The 23,486-nt window shown below is 38.6% G+C and overlaps 2 protein-coding genes and 1 pseudogene across 2 annotated transcripts; all 3 read right to left on the minus strand.

Annotated features, from left to right (window-relative positions):
* Positions 1-233: 233 nt before the first annotated feature.
* LOC18019334 (probable LRR receptor-like serine/threonine-protein kinase At5g59680) lies at positions 234-4,181 on the minus strand. Its single transcript, XM_024156053.1, has 13 exons — positions 4,075-4,181; positions 3,455-3,998; positions 2,803-3,278; positions 2,580-2,727; positions 2,424-2,495; positions 2,251-2,322; positions 2,088-2,150; positions 1,830-1,993; positions 1,477-1,730; positions 1,258-1,384; positions 1,103-1,168; positions 838-1,030; positions 234-738 (listed from the first exon to the last, which is right to left on the minus strand). The coding sequence occupies exons 1-13, from the start codon at positions 4,154-4,156 to the stop codon at positions 402-404; spliced, it is 2,598 nt and encodes an 865-aa protein (XP_024011821.1). The 5' UTR covers positions 4,157-4,181; the 3' UTR covers positions 234-401.
* Positions 4,182-5,656: 1,475 nt separating this feature from the next.
* Positions 5,657-9,685, minus strand: LOC112086815 (annotated as a pseudogene).
* Positions 9,686-17,698: 8,013 nt separating this feature from the next.
* On the minus strand, positions 17,699-23,389 carry LOC18019336 (probable LRR receptor-like serine/threonine-protein kinase At5g59680). The gene is made up of 14 exons (XM_006400868.2): positions 23,272-23,389; positions 21,499-21,590; positions 20,840-21,380; positions 20,213-20,694; positions 19,981-20,125; positions 19,801-19,872; positions 19,639-19,710; positions 19,493-19,561; positions 19,225-19,394; positions 18,883-19,133; positions 18,665-18,791; positions 18,501-18,566; positions 18,221-18,410; positions 17,699-18,124 (listed from the first exon to the last, which is right to left on the minus strand). The coding sequence occupies exons 2-14, from the start codon at positions 21,578-21,580 to the stop codon at positions 17,716-17,718; spliced, it is 2,676 nt and encodes an 891-aa protein (XP_006400931.1). The 5' UTR covers positions 21,581-21,590; positions 23,272-23,389; the 3' UTR covers positions 17,699-17,715.
* Positions 23,390-23,486: the final 97 nt, after the last annotated feature.

Raw genomic sequence — 23,486 nt, forward strand, 5'->3', positions numbered from 1 at the left:
ATTACATAATCATAATTATAAATATCAGCTAACATTTTTTAGAACTATATTTATATATATTATATTTGTATATTCGAATAAAAGAATTGTGATTAATATTTATCTCGCACTTACGGGTAATCAACTACTAAGTCTTAATCTTAAAACTAACATAAAAATATATAATTCTGACACTTTAATACAAACACGGGACGTTTTTCTCAAAAAAAAAAACACAAACATGGGACGTCACAAATAAACAGCCACAATAACGTTAATAAATTATGCAATTGCATGCCTGACCAAAAAAAAAAAAAAGAATTGCATGGTAACGTGACTTGCAACACAAGCTATTATTAAGCTCATCTTCACTTCGGCGTAACTCAGAGAGTCCACGCAAATTTTTGAGACACAATTTCACTTCAGAGTAACTCAGAGGATGCACGCAAGTTTTCGATACACTCTTTTAGTTTGCTAACAACTTGAGACATGGTTGGTCGTTTCGTTGATGAAGGATCTGCGCATGAAACTGCTAGTGCAAGAGCACTCCAAACAGATGGAGAGTTGTAATCCACACACAGGTTTGGATCCATGATTTTAGTAATCTCTCCCTGGTTAAGCTCAAACCTCACCCATTGTGCTATGTTAGAGTTTTCACGGGTTCCATCAATCACTGGTTTGTTCGTAATCATTTCCAACAGCACAATTCCGAAGCTATAGACATCACTTTTCTCAGACAACCGACCTGTATCGTGATATCTGCAAGAGGGAAGAGAACATGATACAGACTTCATCCATTGAAGAAAGAAACCAAAGAAGAAATTTCAGTGCATTTATGTGTTTACTTATAAGCCTTACTCTGGATCAAGGTATCCAGGAGTACCAGCAACCACCGATGCTGAAACATGAGTTTCCCCTGCAACTGGGGAAGATCTCGAAAGCCCAAAATCTGCAAGCTTGGCTTGGAAATGCTCACCCAATAAGATGTTTGCAGTTTTGACATCTCTATGAATCATTGACGGCTTGCATCCACTGTGTAAATACTCCAATCCTATGCAATTGACTCTTCTCTATTAACTGCTTATCAATCAAAACAATTCTTATTGTATGAATTAGTACAAACCTAGTGCGGAGTCCACAGCTATTCTTAACCGCATACCCCAGTTGATGATAGGTCTGCCATGTTTTCCTGTGTATTCGATCATTAGATCCTTACGAGATCCTTGAGTTTCATGATATATATATATATATATATATATATTCATTAGCCAATGTTACCTGACATATGTTCTTTTAAGTCGCCATTTGGTACAAACTCGTAGATGAGGGCCAAGCGATCTCCTTCATCACAATATCCGACGAGGTTTACTAAATTTGTATGGTGAACCCTAAGAAGAAGATCAACCTAATTCACCAATGTGGAATAAAGAAAACAAAAGGTTCATAACCTTTTGATGCTAAAACATATATATAGTTACGTTACAATAATACGTATACCTCTGCCTTAAACTGTTTAACGAATTGAGTTGATGATTCATTACATACTTTGACGGCCACCTGTTCAGAATCATTTAGATTACCGTGATACACAATACCGAACCCTCCTTTACCTAAAGCTCTTTGGAAGTTGTTCGTCATTGTAATAACTTCTGAATAAGTAAATCTTTTCGTTTTGAGTTCAATTAATGGTTTTGGTGAATCAGATCTTGTAATGTTCACCATTGGTGACATAATCTGTCGTAGTAGTGGAGCTGGCCAGATAAGAGAAACATTAGGGGTTGTAAACAAGACTATGCGCGATGAGACTTCAAATAATTTATCGATTAGGCGAGAATTGCCTTGCATATTACCTTGCACAGTCGATACCTTTTTCTTTTTGAGAACAAGAAAAACAATCAAAGTAGCAATGACAATGACCACAGATGCAAGTGCAACGATTGCGACAAGAAGTTTCTTGCTACGTGGTTTTGAGCATGATGAACCAAAATGACAAAGCCTCGGGTTTCCATGAAGACTACAAGATAACGAGGGTGTACTATTTAAGGTTTAGGTTTTAAAATTGGTTCTGACAGTAAAAAACGGTTGTGGATAATGTGAAAAGTTCTTACAGTACGCCTCTCCTCTCAAGAGTTTGAGGTATTAAACCGTTGAGATTGTTCCCACTTAAGTTTCTGTTTTAAAACGAGAACTTATTTCACATGCGCGAAAAACATGATTAATTCGAAGTGTTATTTGAAAAGCATTAGCAAGTACATGTTGAAAGAAACTTACATGAACAACAACGATTTTATGTTCCCTAGAAATTCTGGCAACTCTCCAGTCAACTTATTATTCGACAAGTCCCTGAAATTTGCACGACAAGAAGAAAAAAAAAAACAGAGATTCCTCCAACATAATTATTACCATCCACCATATAGCTAGAGGTATTCAATGAACTTACTTACAGATTTTCAAGCTGCGTAAGATTTTGGATAGCAGCTGCTATGGTTCCAGTTAAACCGATGGAAGACAAGTTTCTGGTGGTATTGTTCAAATCCACATTCAAAATGGTAATGATCAAATGATTACTACAGATTTTGAAGAATGACGTTAGGACTTACAAAGAAGTGACTCTTGGTGGTGATGTGGAGATAATCGTGTCGCTGCAGTTTAAACCATCCCACATAAGGTGTTGAGGGACACATGGATCACCTTGCCAGTTGATTCTGCTCAATTTATAGGTGTCTTGGATACTTTTTAAAGCAAAGACTGATATAAAAATCATGAGTGAGTTAAAGCTAACGCAGAAATTGTTGGGATTTGTTGAAACATACCAAAACGTACCTTCGTCTTCATTAGTCTCGGGTTGCATAAATTGGATGACACTATAAATTTCATAAGCGTTAAGTAGAGGTGGAAGGGTTGATCTCTCGGTTCTTGTCAGTTGCAAACTGCATTCCCCTCCTTGGCACGTCCTCGGGGTCACACTTTGAATAGTTTTTATTTCTAATATTTTAGGAGTTATAGGGTCAGTAATACTATTTCCGTTCCAGAACTCGATGAATTCCCTGGTTTCATTGGCCTGCAAGTCTTGGATCTCAGCATTGTGTTCATACGTGTAATATTCGTCATTAGGATTTTCTGAAGTCCAAGTAATCCTCAAGGGGTCACTAACATTAGTAGGAATGGCAGCATTTTGTCGCACGGCTTCTGGTAGATTGTAGTTACCACCATTAGAGACATCTTTAGTGGTGGATATGTGGGTCAACCACGACCGAGAACGCGGATTCCATATCCGATCATATGCATCGCCCGGGTACCTAAGTGGAGGGAACGATATTCTTTAGTAAAAATAACAATTGTCTTATTATGTTTGCTCACTGTTGAGGATTGAATAGTCCCTTCTTTGACAGAGGAGAACAGAGGAACAAGAAAAATAGCATAACAGAGGCACCTAAAAACAGAGCATTTAAACGTTTGGCTAGAGTTAGGTTACCTTATGTAAGCATCAGACTTGGTATAATATATTCGACGCAAAAGCTTTAGGGAGCCATAAGTAGTGATATAAGACTTATTCCCCATCGGCCGTAATTCCAAAGAGGATATGAACGGTGTAGTTGTCCCTGTCTTAACAAGACAAATCTGCAACGAGTCTGATGTTGGGATGTGTAACATCTCTTCACGTGTATCATTGTTCCCTGGTTTTTGCATATCCATCGTGGTCCATAGATTTGGTCCAAGATACAGATCAAATTTGGGATTAATGTCAAGACCATCATAATTTCCATATAAAAACCAAGCCCTGATCAAATACATCCTTCCCTTGTCCACGGGTATATTGTAGCAGTTCCGTGTGCCTTCTCGAAAATATCTCAACGTCTTGTATGGCTTGAAGTAGTCACTCTCCATATATTTTTGGATTCTACCAGTTTCTCCGCTTTTGATGAACTCCGCGTCTGAAGAGAACTGTAATCCGGTGGACGTCTCATTATAAGGAGACACTTCATTCGCGGGTAGTCCGCAGTCCAAACTAATAAACCCTGTAAGCATAGACCGTTTTAAAACGGATTAGATCAAGTAGCAAAGCTTTGAGAAGAGTAAGAAGAAGAAAACTACCTCGTTGGTCTTGAGCTTGAACAAGATGAATGATGGCCACAGTTGCAATGAGCACCAACAAAAGCCTAAGAGAACTCTCCATCTTCTCTCAACTCCCACGGAAAAATCAAGAAAACCACTAGCTAGGCTATGGGAGATAAAGAGCGGTAAAAAGAAAACGCGTCCATGTGACAAAAGCCGTAGATTGTGGAAACTAAAAAGAAAGGGAAATTGAGCCGCCTAGGCTAGCAATTATTCAGTTGGACCAATGAAGTGACAAATTCATATACAGTATATAGCAAACTTACTTTTCGTTCTTGCTGATGCCAGCATTTTTTATTTTTTTATTTTTAACGTCTATATTTTATTAAGAAGAGCAAATAGCCAAATATAGACACAATGTAATACATTGGTTATTACAGGGGTATTAAAGAATGAAAAACATAGATGCCAGCATTTTTCTATAGGAAAAAAAAACTCATCAAACCATTAAAAATTACTTAAAAAAAATTAACGGATGGTCAAGATCGATGAAGAAGAAAGTGTGCTTGCATTTAGGCGAAGAGGTATCTTGGTTAATTCTTCTATAGCTTAGCTCTTCTCTTTATAGCTTCCACTTTCTTGTATAATCTATGTTATATTCTATTTGAGCAATTTCTCTTAACTATTATTGTTTATGACATTAAAGTCATATCCTTGTAATATTTTTCCTGCATTTTTTTCCGACAAACATTTACTTTATTACTGTATAATACTTGACAAATTACATAGTCATTGTGAAGTGAAGGATTTAACCAACAAGGAATATAAGTACAATTGGAATAGTAAATATTTTTTAAAGGGACCATTTTTCCTGCATTTTAATTGGAAAATTTTGTCAACAAAAGATTCCAATGACGATATACATTACACATCCTTCCATATCCTAGAATCGGTTCACAAGAGTTGACCAAGGAAAAAACGGTTCATTAAACACAATACAGTAGTCTAAAATATAACGGTTCATATAATTTTTTTCATTAATCTACGGTTATGATTAAATTCTCTTATGTTACTAAAGTAAATAGTACCTTTTTCTTCAAACAAAACCAAACCGTCTTTTCAACATCAAAACTTCTCATACTTATAAATTCCCAGTTAATGATCCTCTCCATCTGCCTCCATAAACAACTTTAACACTTTGATCTTAGTTCTAAATCATTACTTTATTTTTTATTATAAATATCACCAAATATACATGACAAATTTTGTATATCAACTGAAAATGGGATCCCAACATTTTTATTTATATATATGTTATAATATGCATTACCACAATAGAACACATTTTAACCATTTAAGAAAACCAATCATTTAATTTCAACCAATAAAGATACCACTCCACATATAAGTCTTAAAACCACAGTAAAATACATAAAGTTGACATTGAGACGTCACAACAAATAAAAAGCCACAAGAACGTTAATAAACTAAGCAATGGCATGGTACCGTGACTTGAAACACAAGCCATCTTACCCTGGGAGTCATCCCATTATTACTAAGCTCATCTGCACTCTAGCATAACTCAAAGAGTCCACGCAAGTTTTTGAGACGCTCTTTCACTTCAGAGTAACTCAGAGGCTGCACGCAAGTTTTCGAGGCATTCTTTTAGTTTGCTAACAACCTGAGACATGGTTGGTCGTTTCGTTGAGGAAGGATCTGCGCATGAAATTGCTAGTTCAAGAGCATTCCAAACAGAAGGAGAGTTGTAATCCACACAAATGTTTGGATCCACGATTCTAGTAATCTCTCCCTGGTTTAGCTCAAACCTCACCCATTGTGCTATGTTAGGCATTTCACGGGTCTCATCAATCACTGGTTTGTTCGTGATCATTTCCAACAGCACAATTCCGAAACTATAGACATCGCTCTTCTCAGACAACCGACATGTATCGTGATATCTGCAAAAGGGAAGAACATGATGCACACTCTTCATCCATTGAAGAAGGAAACCAAAGAACAGATTTTCGTGCATATAATTGTTGTTAGCTAACTACACTTACTCTGGATCAAGGTATCCATAAGTACCAGCAACCACCGACGTAGAAACATGAGTTTCCCCTGCAACTGGGGAGGATCTTGAGAGCCCAAAATCTGCAAGCTTTGCTTGGAAATACTCACCCAATAATATGTTTGTAGTTTTGACATCTCTGTGAATCATTGATGGTGTGCATCCAATGTGTAAATACTCCAATCCTATATACATGCAATTGAGTCTTCTGTATTAACTACTTATCCCAATTGAATCAACTCTTATTGTATGACTTAATTAGTACAAACCTAGTGCGGCCTCCACCGCTATTCTCAGACGCATATCCCAGTTCATTATAGGTCTACCTTGTTTTCCTGTATATTAGATCATTAGATCATAATTAACGAGATAATTGAGCTTCATGATGTGATACATGCATACTCATTAGAAAATGTTACCTGATAGATGTTCTTTTAGGTCTCCATTGGGTACAAATTCGTAGATGAGGGCCAAATGATCTCCTTCATCGCAATATCCAACGAGGCTTACCAAATTTGTATGGTGAACTCTAAGAAGAAGATCAACCTAATTTACCAAAACAACACGCGTCCATAATCTATGGTGATGATAAAAAAATGTCATAGTTTAGTTGGGAAGGTTTTTTAAAGTGTACAATAAAATACGTATATACCTGCTTTGAACTGTTTAAAGCCATGAGTTGATGATGCAAAGCATAATTTAACGGCCACCTGTTCAGAATCATTTAGAGTACCGTGATAGACTTCACCGAACCCTCCTTTCCCTAAAAATCTTTGGAAGTTATTCGTCATTTCAATAACCTCTGCATAAGTAAACCTCTTCTTTTTCATTTCAATTATTTCGTTTGGTGAATCAGATTTTGTAACGTTCACCGTTGGTGACATGTGTTGTGGAGCTGTGGATAAGAGAAACATAGGAGTTGTAAACAAGAGTATATATTCACGATAAGATTTTTTAAAAAGTATTATTGATTTGGGTGAGAGTTGCCTTGCAAATTATACCTAGTTCCACAGTACATAGCTTTTTCTTTCTGAGAACAAGAAAAAGAACCAAAGCAGCAATGAGAACGGCCACAGAAGCAACGGATGCAACAATCGCCACTGGAAATTTCTTGCTGCATGAACCAGAGTGACAAAGCTTTGGGTTTCCATGATAACTACAAGATGACGAGGGTTTTACTGTTTTAGAGTGGTTCATTCTAACAGTGAAAAAAAAGGATTGTGGATAATGTGAAAAGTTCTTACATTAACTTTATGCCTTTCCTTTTAAGAGATTGAGGTATTGAACCATTGAGATTGTTCCCGCTAATGTTTCTGTTTAAAAACGAAAAAGTATTTAAGATGTGCAAACATGATTCCAAGTGGAGTTTGAAATGCATTAGAATATATGTTGAGAGAAACTTACATGACCGACAACGATTTCATGTTGCCTAGAAACTCGGGCACTTCTCCAGTCAAGTTGTTATTGGATAAATCCCTAATTTCAAAAAGAGATAATTAAGACATAAAGGTTCATCAAATTTTATTCCCATCCATATAATAACGGTTTCTCGCCTTCAATTAACAATGGTAATACTTACAAAATTTTTAGTTGGGCAAGATTTTGGATGTCAGCTGCTATGGTTCCGTTTAAACCACTGGAAGACAAATTTCTAGGGAAATGTTCAAAACGACATGCATTCAAAGTATTAATGATCTAATTGCTACTAAAGATCTTGAATAATGGGTGTGTCATGTGTGTGTACTACTAAATTTTCAACTTACAAGGTAGTGATTCTTGGCGGTATGGACATATTCGTATTGGTACAGTTTAAACCGTCCCAACTATGATTTTTAGGGACGCATGGATCACCTTGCCAGTTGATTCTACTCAATGAATAGGTGGCTGCGATGCTTTTAATTGCACCCACTGAGATAAAAAAGGTTTTGATGTATTCCATTTTATTTATGATTTATTTCTTTACTAATATGCGTAACCTGGAAAAGAAAGTCATATACCGGAAGCTGAATAACTTTGTAAACTTCAAAAGCATTAAGTAGAGGTGGGAGAGTTGATCTGTTGGTTCTTTTCAGCTGGAAGCTGCATTCACCTCCTTTGCAAGTTCCCGGTGACGTGCCAACGAGAGTAGTTACTGCTAGCTTGTGTGGAATTAGAGTCCCATAACTATCTCCATTTAGAAGGATATCGAATTCCCTGGATTCATTTGCCTGCAGCACCTGGATGTCAGCAAAGTGTGCGTACAAGTAATTTTGGTCATCAGGATCTTCCGAATCCCATTCAATGGTCAATGGCGCACTAGCATTAGTAGGCGTGGCAGCAGTTTTGAGGGCGGCTTCCGGTGGATTGTATTTGTTTGGTATTGGCCACTTCGAGAGCGGTGGAAATCTGTGTCCATTCATTCTCGAAGTACGGTTCCCATAAGCGATCATAGATATCGCTCGGGTACCTGTGGGGGTGGGAGCAATATTTGTTTAGCAATAGAATTCTAGTGCTAACTAACTACGATTATCATATTGACTATGTCTTAAAAAGTTAAAACCAATGCATGAATTTTTTCATTGTCTTTCATCATCTTCTACAAAGCTCTTGTGGTGAAAAGTGTAAACAGACAAAAGACCGAAGATAGATTACAGAAGAAAAACAGAGGAACAGAACAAAACAGAGCAGAAAGTAGAGATTCAGTGCGGGTTCAGTGGAAGTTGACTTACCGTAGATCAGGTCCTGACTTGTTATAGTATCTACGGAAGACAGGCTTCAGGGAGCCAGACTTAGTTATATAAAGACCCTTTATCACCGGCCGTAATTCCAGAGTGGAGATTATCGGGGTAAGAATTATACTTTGTGTAATCTCTTCAAAATCTATATGGCTCCTAGGTCATATTTTGCTGTAACTGATCATCATCAATAAAAAGTTCTTCGTAAAAAAAAAAAAATTATCGGGGTAGTTTTCCCAGTCTTAACAAGACATATCTGCAACAAGTCTGATATTGGGGTGTGTAAGATCTCTTCCCATGTACCATTCACACTTGAATACAAATCAATCTTGGCCCAGTGATTAGGTCCAAGAGAAATATTAAACACCGGGGGTTTGTTAAAACCGTCGTAGTTCCCATACACAAAGAAAGCCTTGATAAAATATTCACGTCCTTTATCCACAGTCAGATTGTAACAGTTCCGCATTCCCTCTGGAAAAGATCTCAGCGTCTTGTATGGCTCGACGAGTTCCTTAGGAATTTCTTGGATTCGACCAGTTTTTCCGCTCTGTATATAAGTTTTATCTGATTCGAACCACAGTCCAGTATCAGTTCCATCATAACGAGACGGTTCATCAAATGCAGGTTGCCCGCAGTCCAAGCTTATGAACCCTGTTAACAGACATGGTAAACATTAAAACATTAATACCAGTGCACTTGTAAGAACCAAAACGTTTGTAAGAGAATTTGTCAAGCAAAAACTTTTTTATAAGGAGGAGGAAGGATGTATATAAAACAAATTAAGATATCTTTGGTCTTGAGCTTGAACAATATGAATGATGGGCAAAGTTGCGATGAGCACCAACAAAAGCCCAAGAGAACTCTCCATATTCTCTCAACTCCCAAGAAAAAAAACCAAGAAAACCAGTGCCTAAGCTGTGGTAGATGAGTAGTGAATAAATAAGCAAAACCCAAAACGCACAGTAAAAGAAAAGACTCAATGGTGAAAATGAGTAAATATTAGTGTTTCCCGACAGTGCAGGTTAAGAGGACAACAGCGTTCCAATAACAATGGAAAATAGGGATCCAAAAGCACGTTTAGGAGTAAATCGGTACATATAAGACGAGTCCAACAAGAATGTCCCGTGTTTCTTAGGCTGCTCTCACTACTTTGTATGTTTATCGCCAGTTTCTAACTGGGTTTCTGGGGAATTAATGGCCCAAAAGAAAATCAAAAATGGCTTTTATTAGAAGGATCGATCTTTAATTAGGGACCATAAAAGATCGATCCTTGAGCATACGTGGCAAGATTTGGTTGGTCAACGAAATTATGGGGAGAGAGAATTTTTTTTTCGACAAAAAAATCCATCGTCGACCAAATCGCCTTCTTCGCCCAAAATCGCCTTCTCCGTTGTTATGCCTGAATCCGTGTCTTTTCTGATCTAGGGGATGCCTGCCGGAGCCAAGATAACTCTCCGACGACCTTCAGATAAGTGAATCCTTCTCTCTATCATGTCTTGTCGATTTCTTTGGTTATCTCCTTCTTCGTGTTTTTTTTTTGGTTAATTAAGAATTTGTGGCATAAAATCGATCGAATTTGTTGTCTGTATAATATCTCGTTGATGTCTTCTGTCTCGTCGATCGAATTTTCTTGAATGGATGTCCTGGACTTTAGTAACTCATTTTGCTGGATGGTTTAACAAAGCAAGTAATCGATGGACTTGATGTGAAATGTAAACTGAAAGTGATACTTCATTAACCCAGTAACGATGGCTTTAAATAGCCTTACAGGAATCAAAGGAAACAACAGAAACAACCTAAAAACTAGGAAACAGACTTCCACTACACACTAGCTCAACTCCATGACTCAACTACGTAGTCTCCTAAAGACTCGGACATGTATTGACTGCAGAAAACAGCCAATGACTTATTCAACTAAGGACAACGACCAATTCAAACTTCAACATACCCTCCCTTAAGCTAATTCCTCTGAATTCAGCTTACTTCAGACAAGTTAACCATTCCAAGCAATGCTCGTAGCTTCTCAAATTGCTCCAGCTTCAACGGTTTGGTAAAGATGTCTGCGACTTGATTTTCTGTTGCACAATACTCCAGCTTGACAGTTTCAGAATTCACCAATTCCCTAAGATAATGAAATCTTACTTCAATATGCTTGCTTTTCCCGTGAAGAACTGGATGCTTTGACAATTGAATGGTGGAGTTGTTGTCACACTTAATTACAGTCGCATATTCTTCCTCAGCTCCAATCTTTTCCAGAATTCTTCTAATCCAAACACACTGACAAGCACAAAACGCTGCTGCTATATATTCCGCCTCAGTGGTCGAAAGTGCGACGACAGGCTGTTTCTTTGATGCCCAAGAAATTGCACCTGATGCCATCATAAACACACATCCCGTCGTGCTCCTGCGATCGTCCACGTCGCCGGCATAGTCACTGTCCGTGAAAGCCATAAGCCTCGGACTGTTGCTTTTATTTCTCCGATAAAAAATCCCAAGCTCAGTCGTACCTTTTAAGTATTGTAGGATCCTTTTCCCAGCAAGCCAATGCGACATCTTCGGATTCGCCATGAATCGACTTAGGAGACACACTCCATACATCAAATCGGGTCTGGTCACTGTTAAATACATGAGACTCCCAACCAATTGTTTGAACATAGTTTCATTCACCTCCTCGCCATTTTCATCTTTTGTGAGTTTCGTTCCGGGCACGATGGGATTTCTTACTGCGTTGCTTTCCTCTATCCCAAATTTCTCTAATACCTCACGAGCATATCGTCTTTGGCAAATGAAAATTCCTGCCTCACTCTGCTTCACCTCAACTCCAAGAAAATGCTTCATTTTTCCTAAATCGGACATCTCAAATTCCAGCATCATCGACCTCTTAAACTCATCACACATAGCCTTATTATTCCCGGTAAATATCAAATCATCAACATATAAGCTGACAATGAGAATGTTACCTCCTTTTGTCTTAGTAAACAAAGTATGTTCGCTAGAACATCTCTCAAACTCCTCCTTCAGAAAATATCCTTCGATTTTGCTGTACCAAGCTCGCGGAGCCTGCTTGAGTCCGTACAGCGCCTTTCTCAGCTTGTATACCTTTTCCTCTTCTCCTTTCTTTATGAATCCCTCGGGCTGGCTCACGTACACATCCTCCTTCAATTCTCCATGTAAAAACGCACTTTTAACATCCAATTGAAAGATCTCCCAATTCAATTGTGCAGCGACAGCAAGTATGGCTCGAATTGTGTCGAGTCTCGCGACTGGAGCAAAGACTTCGGTGTAGTCTATGCCGTAACATTGAGCGTAACCTTTTGCGACCAACCTCGCTTTGTGCTTATCAACTTCACCATCTTCATTCAGCTTAGTTTTATATATCCATTTCACTCCAATTGGTGTGACGCCTTTGGGTAAAGTGGTTAGCTCCCAAATGTTGTTCTTCACAATTGACTCGATCTCATGTTCCATTGCTTCTCTCCAAACACTGTCTTTCACTGCTTCATCGAACCGAACTGGGTCACCTTCTGTCATCATCATCAGTAGCATGACAGACAAATTTTCATCTTCTCCGTCTCCTACAACAAAATCAGCCAAGTATCCTGGTCTTTTCCGTGCGCGTGGCCCTGCATATGCTTCTATTTCACCAGCTCTTGGTGAATTGTTGATTGAGTTTGGAGTAGACAAAACTGGACTTGGTGGAGATGAATTACCACCCGACGCAGAAGACTCACCACTCGACACGATGGGACTTGTCACATTTGTCGTCTCATCTCCTCCCTCTTCTGCGATATTATTATCTTCGTCTCCACATTCCAGAATTTTTCCTTCCACACCAGCTTGATCCCAATCCCAGCTTTTGCTTTCGTCAAAGACAACATCTTTGCTTATTACGATCGTCTTCGCAACCGGATCATACAGCCTCCATGCTTTTGATTCTTCACTGACTCCAAGGAAAACACATTTCTTGCTCTTGTCGTCTAGTTTTCTTCTTTTCTGATCGGGTATATGTACATACCCTATGCACCCAAAGACGCGAAAGTATTCCACAACAGGTTTCTTACCACTCCAAGCTTCTTCAGGTGTCATATCTTCAACTGCTGCTGTAGGGGATCGATTCTGAATGTGCACACTCCATCTGGTGGCTTCAGACCAGAAAGTTTTTGGAACTTTCCTCTCACTTAGCATAGAACGAACAGCATTCATTATCGTTCGATTCTTCCTCTCTGCGACTCCGTTCTGTTGTGGCGTGAATGCTGCTGTCAATTGCCGAGTGATGCCATGAGTTTTACAAAACTCTCCAAACTCATTAGAGGTAAACTCTCCTCCTCGATCTGTCCTTAAGCTAGTGATCGCCGTTCCAATCTCCTTCTCCACACTTGCTTTAAAAAACTTGAAGATGGTGAACACCTCTGATTTCTCATGGAGAAAGTATACCCACGTTTTACGAGTGAAATCATCAATGAACGTCAGTATATACCTCTTGTTGCTGTGTGACATTGGCGTGATTGGTCCACATATATCTGAGTGGATCAACTGAAGCTGTCTTGATGCACGCCAAGAACTCTTCTTCGACATTGATACCCTATGTTGCTTCCCGGTCAAACACACAGCACATATCTCCTTCGTGGGCTTCAGAGTTGGTAGCCCAATAACCATTTTCTTTTGTGATAGTAATTTCAGCCCTTTTTGATTTAGATGCCCAAAACGACAGTGCCACAGATTCATCTCCTTCTCAAAAACTTCTTCTGTTTGCAAACACAACGAATTCTTCTGCGGTTTGGTGGCGAGAAGAAAGAACATTCTGTTTCCACTCATGTTGGTGTTCATTATTGCACCTTTGCTTGGATGAAACACCTTGCAGGTTCCGTCGCGAATCAAGATTGCTAAGCCTCTTTCTTGCAGTTGACCAAGGCTCAACAAATTGTTCTTAAGCTCCGGAACGTAATAAACGTCAGGTATAACTTGAGTGATGCCATTAACTTGAACTTTTACACTGCCTATTCCCACCACCGACATCCTTGTGTCGTTTCCGAGCTTCACCGTTCGATTGATTCCTTCTTCCAGGTTGGAGAACCAATCTTTACTCCCGGTCATGTGATTGCTGCATCCTGAATCCAAAAACCAAACTTCATCTCTATTCGCTTGATGTTGTTCCACGTAAGCCATCAAGAGCAATTCTTCTTCCTCTTCTAATTCAGCGTAGTTTGCTTTCTTCTCCCATTCGGGACACTCATACTGAAAGTGCCCTAATTTGTGACATTTGTAGCACTCTACAATTGCACGATCAACAGCACTTCTTCCTCTTCCTCTGCCTCGGCCTCCTCGAAACGATCCGCGACCCCTTCCTTTACTTGGTCTCTCATCTTGAGACACTTTTAGCGCTTGCTCTTCTTGTATGTGTCCATTCATACGCTGCTCATGGACAAGTAAGCTCCCGTGCAATTCATCGATGCTCAATGTGCTTAGATCGTTCGATTCCTCAATCGAACACACAACATAGTTAAATCTCGGAGTGAGGGATCTGAGAATTTTACTCACAATCGTGCTCTGCTCCATCGATTCACCATTCACCTTCATCTTGTTTACCACCGCCAAGGTTCTTCCCAGGAAGATATCAATCTTCTCTCCCTCTTTCATGGCCAGCAATTCAAACTCTCTTCTCAATGCTTGTAACTGTGCCCTTTTCACCTTTGTAGAACCTTGATATTTCTTTCTCATGGATTCCCAAATCGCCTTAGAGGTGCTTTTGTCAAGAATAGTTTCCAGAATCTCTCTATCAATGGACTGGAACAAGAAATTCTTGACCTTCAAATCCTTAAGCTTCGCCTCTTCTACCGACTTCCTCTGCGTCTCACTCGCTGGTGTTGTTCCGACAGCCGCCGTCGGAATTCCGTCCTCCACTAGGCTCCATAATTCTCTGCTTCTGAGAAAATTCTCCATCGTCATGGACCAGAAATCGTAATAGCCATCAAATTTTGGTATGGCTGGCTGCAAAAATTTTTCTGATTTCTCAGACATCTCTCTTTTCCTTTCTCTCTCTTTTCTTCGTTTTCTCTCTCGATCACTTTCTCACACAAGATTTTGTTTTCTTTTCTCTCTCCCTTTTTTTTTTTAAATGGCTCTGATACCAAATGTGAAATGTAAACTGAAAGTGATACTTCATTAACCCAGTAACGATGGCTTTAAATAGCCTTACAGGAATCAAAGGAAACAACAGAAACAACCTAAAAACTAGGAAACAGACTTCCACTACACACTAGCTCAACTCCATGACTCAACTACGTAGTCTCCTAAAGACTCGGACATGTATTGACTGCAGAAAACAGCCAATGACTTATTCAACTAAGGACAACGACCAATTCAAACTTCAACACTTGATAGAGCTGTGATGAATATAAAGAAGGGTGAAGTGGCATTGATGACCATAGAACCAACCAGAGTATGCTTTTGGTGCAACCGAGTTAAAACAGGAATTGGCTGTGGTGCCCCCAAACTCAACCCTCTATTACAAGATTGACCTTGTGGCTTTCGACAAAGTTAGTAAACAGTTTTGGTTGTTTACGCCCGTTAACAATTCAGCGATTAAGGAAATATTAGGTGTCCAACACTTGCTTCTCACTTGAGCTTTTAGGAAAAGGAATCGTGGGATATGAACACGGAGGAGAAGATTGAAGCTGCTGGTAAGAAGAAGGAAGAAGGAAACTCCAAGTTCAAAGCAGGCAAGTAATTAAAAGTGTTGAAGGTGGTGTGTAATCTAAATGACGCAGCCTGCAAACTGAAGTTGAAAGAGTACAAGCAGGCTGAGAAACTATGCACAAAGGTAACTAATTTGTGGCTAAGACTACATATCTTTTAATGTGGGTTTAAAAGCTTGGTGAACAAGAATGATGGTAATAATGGTGGTTTCGATGTTTTAGATATTAGAGCTTGAAAGCACCAATGTGAAGGCTTTATACAGGAGAGGCTAGCATACATGGAGCTAGCTGATTTGGACTTGGCTGAGTTTGTTATATAAGAGGAGATTGTCAAGTTTAATTCAAATGATACGGAGGTGAAGCTGGAGCAGAAACGGTTGAAGGAGAAAATGAAGGAGTTTAACAAACAGGAGGCCAAATTTTACGAGAACATATTTGTGAAACTAACAGTAAGTGTAAGTCTAAGTCCATGGTTGATCTTACTCATCTAATTATGAACCAAAAACTTATCTTTTGTTTTTGTGGTAATGTGCAGAAATGATGTAGCATTATCGTAAACATCATGCTCAGAGAAGAAGAATGGTTTATTGGCTTTTGATATTTTGGTCTTTTTTCTATTTCTTTTCCTTAGTTTTGATTGACTTAAATGTTGTTAGATTTCTACCAATGCACTTAATAAATTAAGCACTTTTTTAATGAGTTTCTCATTTAAATATTAATATTAAATTAATCATGAGAAACCCACATTGGTTTCTACTAATAAACATGTTCTCAAACTATTTCCATTGGAGATCTTTGGCACAGATTTTTAGGTGTTTTGAGATAAAAAAAAAATGAGCGTTAAAAGATCGTCCTTTGTATAAGAGGTTCTAGAGACGCCTCTTAATTGATGTGGCATGAAGGGATTAGCCGATTTTTGTAAGACTCTCTCTCTTCTTGAACAAAATTCCCGAACCTTTTTTCATTTAAATTAAATCTTAAATTTATTACTAAAATAATTTGTTGGGATCTTTAAAGAATCCCTTTATTGGACATACAAGTTCGGCCTATTATTTCGTTAAAGAGTAAGCCGTATGGTTTGGCCAGTTTTACAACTGTCCATTTGCAGATGTTCAAATGCCATAAGGCCCATACCAAAGATCATTGAGTTGGACATGTTGGATCACATGTCAATAAAGTTTTATTTTTGTCATATATATACATTATCTATTCCACATTAGAACTGAAAAGTAATTATTATTTTATGACTTTTTTTTGTCTAATTAAAGTGTATGATGTTATTTTTTGAAATGAATAATAATAATCTTACAGATTTTGTTTTTGGTCAAAAAAAATCTTACAGATTTTAATTGACATACAGACTTTAATTGACAAAAAGAGGGAGAAAAATTGAAACCAATTATGTTTGAAAATGAATTTTGGCTGGCCATCAACATCAGTTACTGTGTTTCAGATAATACTTTTGCTATTTCCTATGTCGTTGTACTGATTTTCATTTTACAGCGAAGACTCGCACACGCCGCTTAATGACAAGCGAATACATTTTCCAAAATGACATCATTATATATAGTACTCATAATCATTAATATTTTGAAAAATGACAGAAGGCAACATAACATATCTTCTTCGGATCCTCATGTTTCTAGGGTTCTGAAACTTGCTTATACGACCTCTTTCATTCAAAGAGGTCTAAACTCTAAGACAATGTTACCACTTTTATTTATTAATGCTTTGTTTATGAAAGTTACCATTTGGGGCGTAATAATAATTACTATTTTTTAAAAAAAATTTTTTAACCTTCAAATGTTTTAAGAACTTAAAGCATATGAGTTTTCAAACCAAGTTGCCAATTTTATTGTCAATTTTCTACACTCGCTCTTGGCGCAACCATCAACCAGTTATATATCTTTCCTCCACCCTAGACCGTTATATATCAACAAATTTACATCAACGAGTTTTTGTATATGAACGGGGTTCCAACATTTTATTTTCCCTTTATAAAATACAATACATACCTTTAGCACCAAATATACATTACCATCGATACGGTAATTATTTTATGTTTTAACTAAAAAATTTTAAAAACACAATAACAAAAGTACGTACCAGCACTCAAAATTAAATACAAAGAGAGGTCACGACAGGTCAAAGCCACAAGTTCGTTGACTGGTTTCATTATTGGACGTATTACTTGCAGCGCACACTATCTTGCCCTAGGAATCATCCCACTATCGAAGATCATGCTCACTTCAGGGGAACTCAGTGAATCCATGCCTCGACTCATATTTCTCCTCGAGTTTTCAGACACGAGACACTCTTTTAGTTCGATAACAACATGAGACATGGTTGGTCTTTTTGCTGAAGTTGGATCTGCGCACGACATTGCCAGCTCAAGAGCTCTCCATGCAGAGCGAGAATCATAATCACCGTGAAGGTTTGGATCCATGATCTTTGCAATATCTCCTCCGTTAAGCTCAGACCCAACCCATTGTGTTATGTGAGACTTTCTGCGGTTTCGATCAATCACGGCTTGGTTTGTGATCATTTCCAACAACACAATGCCGAAACTGTACACATCACTTTTCTCACCCAACCGGCTTGTATGGTAATACCTACAAGCATTGGAGAGGAGAACATGGTAAGCTCTTCAAGCATTGGAGAAGAGAACAACATTTAGCAAATTGTAAAGTTTAGGTATCACTACTTACTCAGGATCAAGGTAGCCAGGAGTACCAGCAATCACTGTCGACACATGAGATTCACCTCCAATTGGGAAAGACCTTGAGAGCCCAAAATCAGCGAGTTTGGCCTTATAATGCTCGTCCAATAATATGTTTGTAGTTTTGACATCTCTATGAACCATTGGTGGTGTGCATCCAATGTGTAAGTACTCCAAACCTATGCAATGATTTCTCTATTTTAATTGTTTATGCTCGAATAATCCAAGAAATACTAGTTCTTTATCCAAAAAATAAACTTAGTACTAACCTAGTGCTGCCTCCACAGCTATTCTTAGCCGAATACCCCAACTGACGACGGATCTACCTCCTTTTCCTGTGTATTAGATCATGCATTAGATCCTTTTTGAGTTATCAAAAAGAAGAATTTTTTTATGAGCTCATGATAAATGTTACCCACTAGAAAAGTTTTACCTGATAGATGTTGTCTTAAGTCTCCATTGGGTACAAACTCGTAGATGAGGGCCAAGTGGTCTCCTTCATCGCAATAACCGACAAGACTAACCAAATTCGTATGGTGAACTCTCAGAAGAAGATCAACCTAATGCACTCATGCGAAGAAACACAAGAAATCCATAAGCTGTTGTGCTGTTAAAAAAATATACCATTTGGAAAGATTGTACTACATATACCTCTGCCTTGAACTCTTTGTATCCTTGAGTTGATGACTGAGATAGCAGTTTAACAGCTACCTGTTCAGAACCATTGACAGTACCGTGACACACAACGCCAAATCCTCCTTCCCCTACGACTCTTTCAAAGTTATTCGTCATTTTCATAACCTCTGAATAAGTAAACCTTCTCTTTTTCATCTCGATTGATGGCTCGGGAGAATTAGCATATGGAACATTCTCTGTTGGCCTATTCGGTGGCGGCTGAACAACTGTTAGACCAGAATTTAGGTGTTAGCAAAAAAAACATATTCACGAGATTTATCAATTTTCACCTTTGACATGTCTCTCTTGCATATATACCTTGAACAGTGGACGGCTTTTTCTTCCTGAGAACAAGAAAAAGGACCAGCGCAGCAATGAGGATGGCTGCAGAGCCAACTGATGCAACAACTGGAACTAGAACGCTCTTGCCATGTCGTTTTGTGGGTGTGGGTGAACCCGAGGGAAAAAGCCTTGGGTTTCCTTGAAGACTACAAGAAGACAAGTGTTGATTCCAGACATCAAATCAATAAAAGGGTTCTGGACAATAACAGAGGAAAGTTGACAAAAGTATGTGGAAGTTTCTTACTGTAGCTCGAGTCCTTTCCTCTGTAGTGATTCAGGGATTGAACCATTAAGATCGTTCCCGCTTAAGTTTCTGCATAGAAAGAGCAATGAAGATGGATTCAAAGTGGAACTGGAAAAGCATTAGGAAATATGCTTAAGAAAACTTACATGACCAATAATGATTTCATGTCGCCTAGAAACTCCGGCACCTCTCCGGTCAAGTTATTATTCGACAAGTCCCTAAAGTTTGCAAGGAGAGAATAAAATATGAAATTACATCCAACTCTATAGCAATTTTTTTGGCCTTGAATCAACAATGGACAAGCTTACAGTTTTTCTAGTTGTGTAAGGTTTTGAATGGCAGCTGCTATGTTTCCAGTTAAACCACTTGAAGATAAGTTTCTGTTAAAAAAATTTCGGAACCACATTCAAAGTGTTAATGATCATGACTACTAACAGATCTTGAAGAGCGAGTGTTCGTCCATGTGTATTAGTGAACTTATGACTTACAAAGAAGTGATTCTTGGTGGTGTGGAGATGTCCGTGTGGCTGCAGTTTAAAGCGTCCCACCTAAGCTTTATAGGGACACATGGATCGCCTTGCCAGTTGATTCTACTCAATCCATAGGTGGCTTCAATGTTTCTAATAGCAACCACTGTCACAAATATTTTCAAGATGTTAGAAATAAAAATACACAAGAACAGATCTTATATGCTTTAAGTTGAAACACACTGACACATACCATCGTTTCCATGTGTTTCAGACTGTGGAAACTGAATAACTGTGAAGACTTCAAGAGCGTTAAGTAGAGGTGGAAGAGTTGATCTGTTGGTTCTTTTCAGCTGAAAACTACATTCCCCTCCATCGCAAGTTCTTGGAGTCACGCTTAACATAGTAAGTATCTCTAACTTTGTAGGTTTTACAGGGTCAGAAAACATAAGTTCCCCATTCCATTCCATGTGAAATTCCCTGGTTTCATTAGCCTGCAAGTCTTGGACCTCAGCAAAGTGTCTATACACGTAATATAGGTCATCAGGTTTTTCTGAGTTACTCCACTCAACCGTCAAGGGCTCACTGGCATTAGTAGGTGTGGCGGCAGTTGCAAGTGCGGCTTTTGGTGGATCATAGTCGTTGGTGTTTCCAACATCGCTAGTGGTGGATATCTGAGTCCAGTCCTTCTGAAAGTAAGCAGTCCATTGGCGATCATAGGCATCGTCAGGGTACCTAGAGGGTGGAAACAGTAATGTTTTAGCAGTGAAATAAGCAAAAACAGAGGAAAACAGAGCAAATGTTAGGGTTAAGTTGAAAAACAGAGCCACAAAAACAGAGCAAAAAGCAAGAGATGTTGTTAAGTTGAAGTTGAGTTTACCTTAGGCTAGTCTTTGATTCGCTAAGATCTATCCGGAAGAAAAGACTCAGAGAACCAGACTGAGTTTCATAAGAATCCTTTCCCATGGGACGTATTTCCAAGGTTGAGATCAACGGTGTAGTCATCCCAGTCTTGACAAGACACACCTGCAACGTATTTGAAGTTGGGATGTGAAAGATCTCTTCTCGTGTACCGTTCACTCGTTTATGCAAATCTATAGTGGCCCATGGATTAGGTCCAAGGTACAGATCAAAGGTGGGGTTATTGTCAAGGCCATCATAGTTTCCATACAGAAACCTAGCCCTGATCAGATGATTTCTTCCCTTCTCTACGCGAAGATTGTAGCAGTTCCGTGTTCCATCTGGAAAATATCTCAGCGTTGTGTATGGCTTCAGGAGTCTACTCACCAGATTTGCTTGAATTCTACCAGGTTTTCCATTCTTGATGAATGTTGCATCCGAAGAGAAATGTAATCCAGTTGTCTCCTCTTTATAAGGAGACGGTTCATTTGCGGGTAGCCCGCAATCCAAACTGATGAACCCTGTTAAGCGACATGGAACAAAATTCATCGTTGAAAAGAGAGAACGGATAAGAACCAAAATGGTTAAGAGGAAAGAAAGAATACACCTATGTAAATATGACAGTTAAAGTGTGGATACCTTGTTGGCTCTGAGCTTGAACAATATGAATGATGGCAAAAGTTGCGATGAGCAGCAACAAAAGTCCAAGAGACCTATCCATCTTCTCTTACCTACAAACGAATAATCAAGAAAACGTTTACCCAAGCTGTGGAAGATAACAGGGGAATATATAAGCAAATTCAAAATGGAAACTAAAAGCAAAGACTTTTTTTCAAGTCAATGAAAAGAAAGAGTAAATGTGTTTTCTAGTGAAACTTTACCATGGGAAGAAGAAGAAGAAGGATAAGAATGTTCCAAATAACATCACTTTTATGAACTTGATTGGGGTCATTTGTGGAATGGGACATCGGTAAAGTTTCTTGGTCAGACAATAAAGCATTTTACCTCCAAAGAACCCGTCAATCACAGAAGAAAATATATTGGATTTAATAACCACCAGACTTGCAACAATGATGCATGAAGAAATGTTCAGAAAGAGTTGACATTCTAATGGTCGTTGACTTGTAAAAGTGGACCTGATCATTAGGCACACAATGATCTATATACTGACTAAATTACCAACAAAAGTAATTCAGCATGAAGAAACAACTTTTATATAACAATCAATTCTGAGCTTAAACAAGATGAATAACGGTTAAAAGGCTAGTGAAAAATGTCCGTGTTCTTTTCTTTTTAATGCTATATTCACCTTAAAAATGTTCCAACTTCCAACATCACAATCATGTAATCATGTATATCTCAGTCTGTAGTTGTAGTTTCCTGGTCAGAAAATGCAACTTGCTTTAGTATATTACTTCCAAAGAATGTATCAATCACGCAACAAGATATTGGCTTTAATAGTCACTAGACTCGAGCACCATGACGCACGAAAGAAACCTGCGAAATAGTAAACGGTTGTTGACTTTTGATTGGTGAAAGTCGTGAAGTTGAGAAGCAAAAGCTTGAGAGTCGGGACTCAAGCTTGAAATTAGGGTTTGTAAGGGCAATGATTACGATGATCCAAATCCGAAACGGGTTTCAAATCCAAAAAGAGTAATCAATCATCATCTCATGAAACTTCACGGCGTCACACTCACAGTCAAACCACATATTACAACGAACCAAAAAGTCAACCTTAAGAAACAGAGAAATATGACATGTCAACGCGAAATGTGACATGCAAAACCGGTTTTGGATTCTACCGGTTTTTCCACTCTGGATGAACCTTCTGTTTGAGGAGAAACGTAAACCGGTTTTGATTGATCATTATAAGGAGGATTAAGCTTGAACAAGAAGAACAGAGGAAAAGGTTTTGATTAGGACGAACAACAGTCCAACTAAGTGCCCTGAGTAGAGAAGTTTATCTCAAATTTCTCACCATCTGTTTATCATTTAAAGAAATTTCACGGCGTGGCACTCAAAGGAGTAAGAACAAATACAAAGAAACCAGAGAATGGAAAAAAAAAGTGATTTATGAAAAGTCGATGGTGAAACCAAAATGACCTGTTCGTGCTTCCCAATACACATATGAATAAAAGAGAAACATTTTCTCAGCAAAGGAGACTCAATTATCTAAGACAAAGTCCAACAAGAATGAATGTGCTTTCTTTGTTTGACTGCTCTCACTAATTCCAAAGAAATATATCAATCACACAAAAAGATATAAGAAGACACCATACATATTCGTGAATACAGCTTAGACCCATACATATTCGTTATAAGAAGAAACAATTTCAGAAGAGGAACTGTAGTCACAACTCATAAATAAAAGTTGAAATTCTAAAAAGGAACTTGGGAGCTCAGGTAACTCACAGGCAGCAAATCCGAGAGAAACCTGCTTCTTTTCATCTTTCTCCTCAGCCGGCATCGGTAAGTCGGGAAATGAAAAATCTCCGTTTTTAAAACGGCCGTCTACGGCGGCGAGACCTCCCGTCGAGAGAAAGTGAAGAGCGTTTCGCCTTCAGCAGCTCCCGGCGGTAAGACATTTTCTCTCTCGAGCAATCAAACGATTGTAGCGGTAGAAACGC

The sequence above is a fragment of the Eutrema salsugineum genome, unplaced genomic scaffold (assembly GCF_000478725.1).
Source record: "Eutrema salsugineum unplaced genomic scaffold, Eutsalg1_0 scaffold_2, whole genome shotgun sequence".
In the NCBI taxonomy this organism is placed as follows: domain Eukaryota; kingdom Viridiplantae; phylum Streptophyta; class Magnoliopsida; order Brassicales; family Brassicaceae; genus Eutrema; species Eutrema salsugineum.

Bases quoted from the DNA above. Each gene is read 5' to 3' on its own strand.
- LOC18019334 (XM_024156053.1), bottom strand. From the start codon at position 4,156: ATGGAGAGTTCTCTTAGGCTTTTGTTGGTGCTCATTGCAACTGTGGCC. The intron at 3,999-4,074 runs GTAGTTTTCTTC...CTATGCTTACAG, and splicing joins TCAAGCTCAAGACCAACGAG to GGTTTATTAGTTTGGACTGC. The intron at 3,279-3,454 runs GTAACCTAACTC...CCCTCCACTTAG, and splicing joins AAGTCTGATGCTTACATAAG to GTACCCGGGCGATGCATATG.
- LOC18019336 (XM_006400868.2), bottom strand. From the start codon at position 21,580: ATGGATAGGTCTCTTGGACTTTTGTTGCTGCTCATCGCAACTTTTGCC. The intron at 20,126-20,212 runs GTATGTGTCAGT...TATTTGTGACAG, and splicing joins TGAAACACATGGAAACGATG to TGGTTGCTATTAGAAACATT. The intron at 19,395-19,492 runs GTAAGAAACTTC...GTCTTCTTGTAG, and splicing joins AGGAAAGGACTCGAGCTACA to TCTTCAAGGAAACCCAAGGC.